Source organism: Quercus robur, chromosome 3 (genome assembly GCF_932294415.1).
Source record: "Quercus robur chromosome 3, dhQueRobu3.1, whole genome shotgun sequence".
Taxonomy (NCBI): Eukaryota; Viridiplantae; Streptophyta; class Magnoliopsida; order Fagales; family Fagaceae; genus Quercus; species Quercus robur.
Window position 1 is genome coordinate 40127761 of NC_065536.1, and position 1893 is coordinate 40129653.

Sequence of the window (1893 nt, forward strand, 5' to 3'; positions counted from 1 at the left end):
GAAGTACCTCTTTAAGAAACCTGCTTTAAGTGGAGGATTTTCAAGATGGTTGATCTTATTGGAAGAATTTGATTTGAAGTTTGTGGTTAGGAAAACTATCAAAGGAAGCGTCATGTCAGATTTCTGTGCCGAAAATCCTATAGGGGGGAAATGATAAAGAAGACTTTTTAGATGAAGATATTTTGGATGTTGAGTTAGGGACATGGAATATGTACTTTGATAGAGTCGTAAATCAATATAGGAATGGGATAGGAATACTCTTGATCACTCCTGAGAGATCTCACATACCTTTGGAAATTAAATAGAACTTTGAAGCAACTAATAACATGGCTGAGTATGCGGCTTGCATTGTCGAAATGGAAGCTCTTCGAGAATTGGGGGTAAAGGAGGCTAAAGTCTTTGGTGATTTAACTTTGGTTATAGCCTAAGCACAAAAGTTGTGGATGGTGAAGGAGGAACATTTGAAGCCTTATCAACAATACTTGGAGGACTTGACCAAGACCTTTGACAAGATTGAGTACATGATCATCCCTAGAGCTCAAACTCAATTTGCGGATGCCTTAGCTACCTTAGCCTGCATGGTTGAAATACCCAAGGGAGTATGGACACGACCCTTGGAGATTGAGCAAAGTTATGAGGAAGTGCACAAAAGGAAGACTGAAGCTTCAGTAATGACCATAGAGGAAGAGGAAGCCCCGTGGTACTATGGCATCATGAAGTACTTGGAACTAGGGGCATATCCGGATGGTGCCGACAAGAGAGAACATTGTTCCATTAGAATGATGGCAACATAATATATCCTATATGGAGGACAACTCTATAGAAAGATCCTATGATGGCATACACCTTCATTGCTTAAAGAAAAAAGAAGCTGAGAGAGTAATGGAAGAAGTTTATCAAGGGATTTGTGGCCCTTATATGAATGAAAGAATATTAGCCAAGAAAATCCTAAGGATAGGGTACTTCTGGAATACAATGGAAACCAATTGTATGGACTATGTGAAGAGTTGCCATGATTGTCAAATGCACGCCACCTTGAACCATGTACCACCTAGTGAGTTGTATAGCATGACTTCTCCATGGCCATTCTTGGTTTGGGGCATAGATGTGATCGGAAGCATAGGTCATACGGCTTCAAATAAGCATGAATATATTTTATTAGCAATTGACTATTTCACCAAGTGGGTGGAGGTAGCCTTCTACTCCGTATTAGAGGCTAAGCATGTGGCTTGGTTTTTAAAAAACAACATCATATGTCGGTTTGGGGTGCCATAAGAGATCATTTTTGATAATGGTTCCCACTTTGAAAGGGAGGTTCGAAGGATCATGGAGTTGTACAACATTGAGCATCACAAGTCTTCACCATATCGACCACAAGCCAATGGTGCTGTAGAAGCAAGTAATACGAATGTGAAGAACATCCTAGCCATGACGGTTGTGACATACAAAGATTGGGCCAAGAAGCTTTCGTTTGCCTTATGGGGTTATAGAACTTCTATCCGTGCAAGCCAAGGTCATAGAAGAGGATTAGGTTAAGGCAAGATATGAATAATTGGCTTCAATATATGAGAAGAGGGCTAAGGTACAATTGATGGAAATATGCATGTACGCAGTGGAAAATTAACGGATCTACTTCATTCGAAATTGATAACATGTGCTATGTAAGTTTCAGAATATAAGAACAAGAGTGTACCTTGGTGTGGTGAATTTCAAAACAAAGATCGGAAGTTCTTGAGAAAACTTTTAATCTTCACTCCAATTCCACTAACGTCCAAGAAGTGTGGTCTCTCAATCAGTTTCTATGAGTTTGTTCAAAGGAGAATGAAAGAGTGTCCAACACTCACATACACCATTTCATGTAAATTCCAAAAAATCTGTATGTTTCTCCCTTTA

At 39.5% G+C, this 1893-nt stretch overlaps 1 protein-coding gene across 1 annotated transcript; it reads left to right on the plus strand.

Moving 5' to 3' along the window:
• The first annotated feature begins 326 nt into the window (after positions 1–326).
• On the plus strand, positions 327–794 carry LOC126719617 (uncharacterized). The gene is made up of 2 exons (XM_050422150.1): positions 327–380; positions 453–794. The coding sequence occupies exons 1-2, from the start codon at positions 327–329 to the stop codon at positions 792–794; spliced, it is 396 nt and encodes a 131-aa protein (XP_050278107.1).
• The last annotated feature ends 1099 nt before the right edge of the window (positions 795–1893 follow it).

What these genes read in the sequence shown, in the direction of transcription:
- LOC126719617 (XM_050422150.1), top strand. Translation starts at nt 327, where the DNA reads ATGGCTGAGTATGCGGCTTGCATTGTCGAAATGGAAGCTCTTCGAGAA. An exon ending in AAGCTCTTCGAGAATTGGGG is followed by an intron (nt 381 to 452) that starts GTAAAGGAGGCT and finishes TGGATGGTGAAG; the next exon opens with GAGGAACATTTGAAGCCTTA.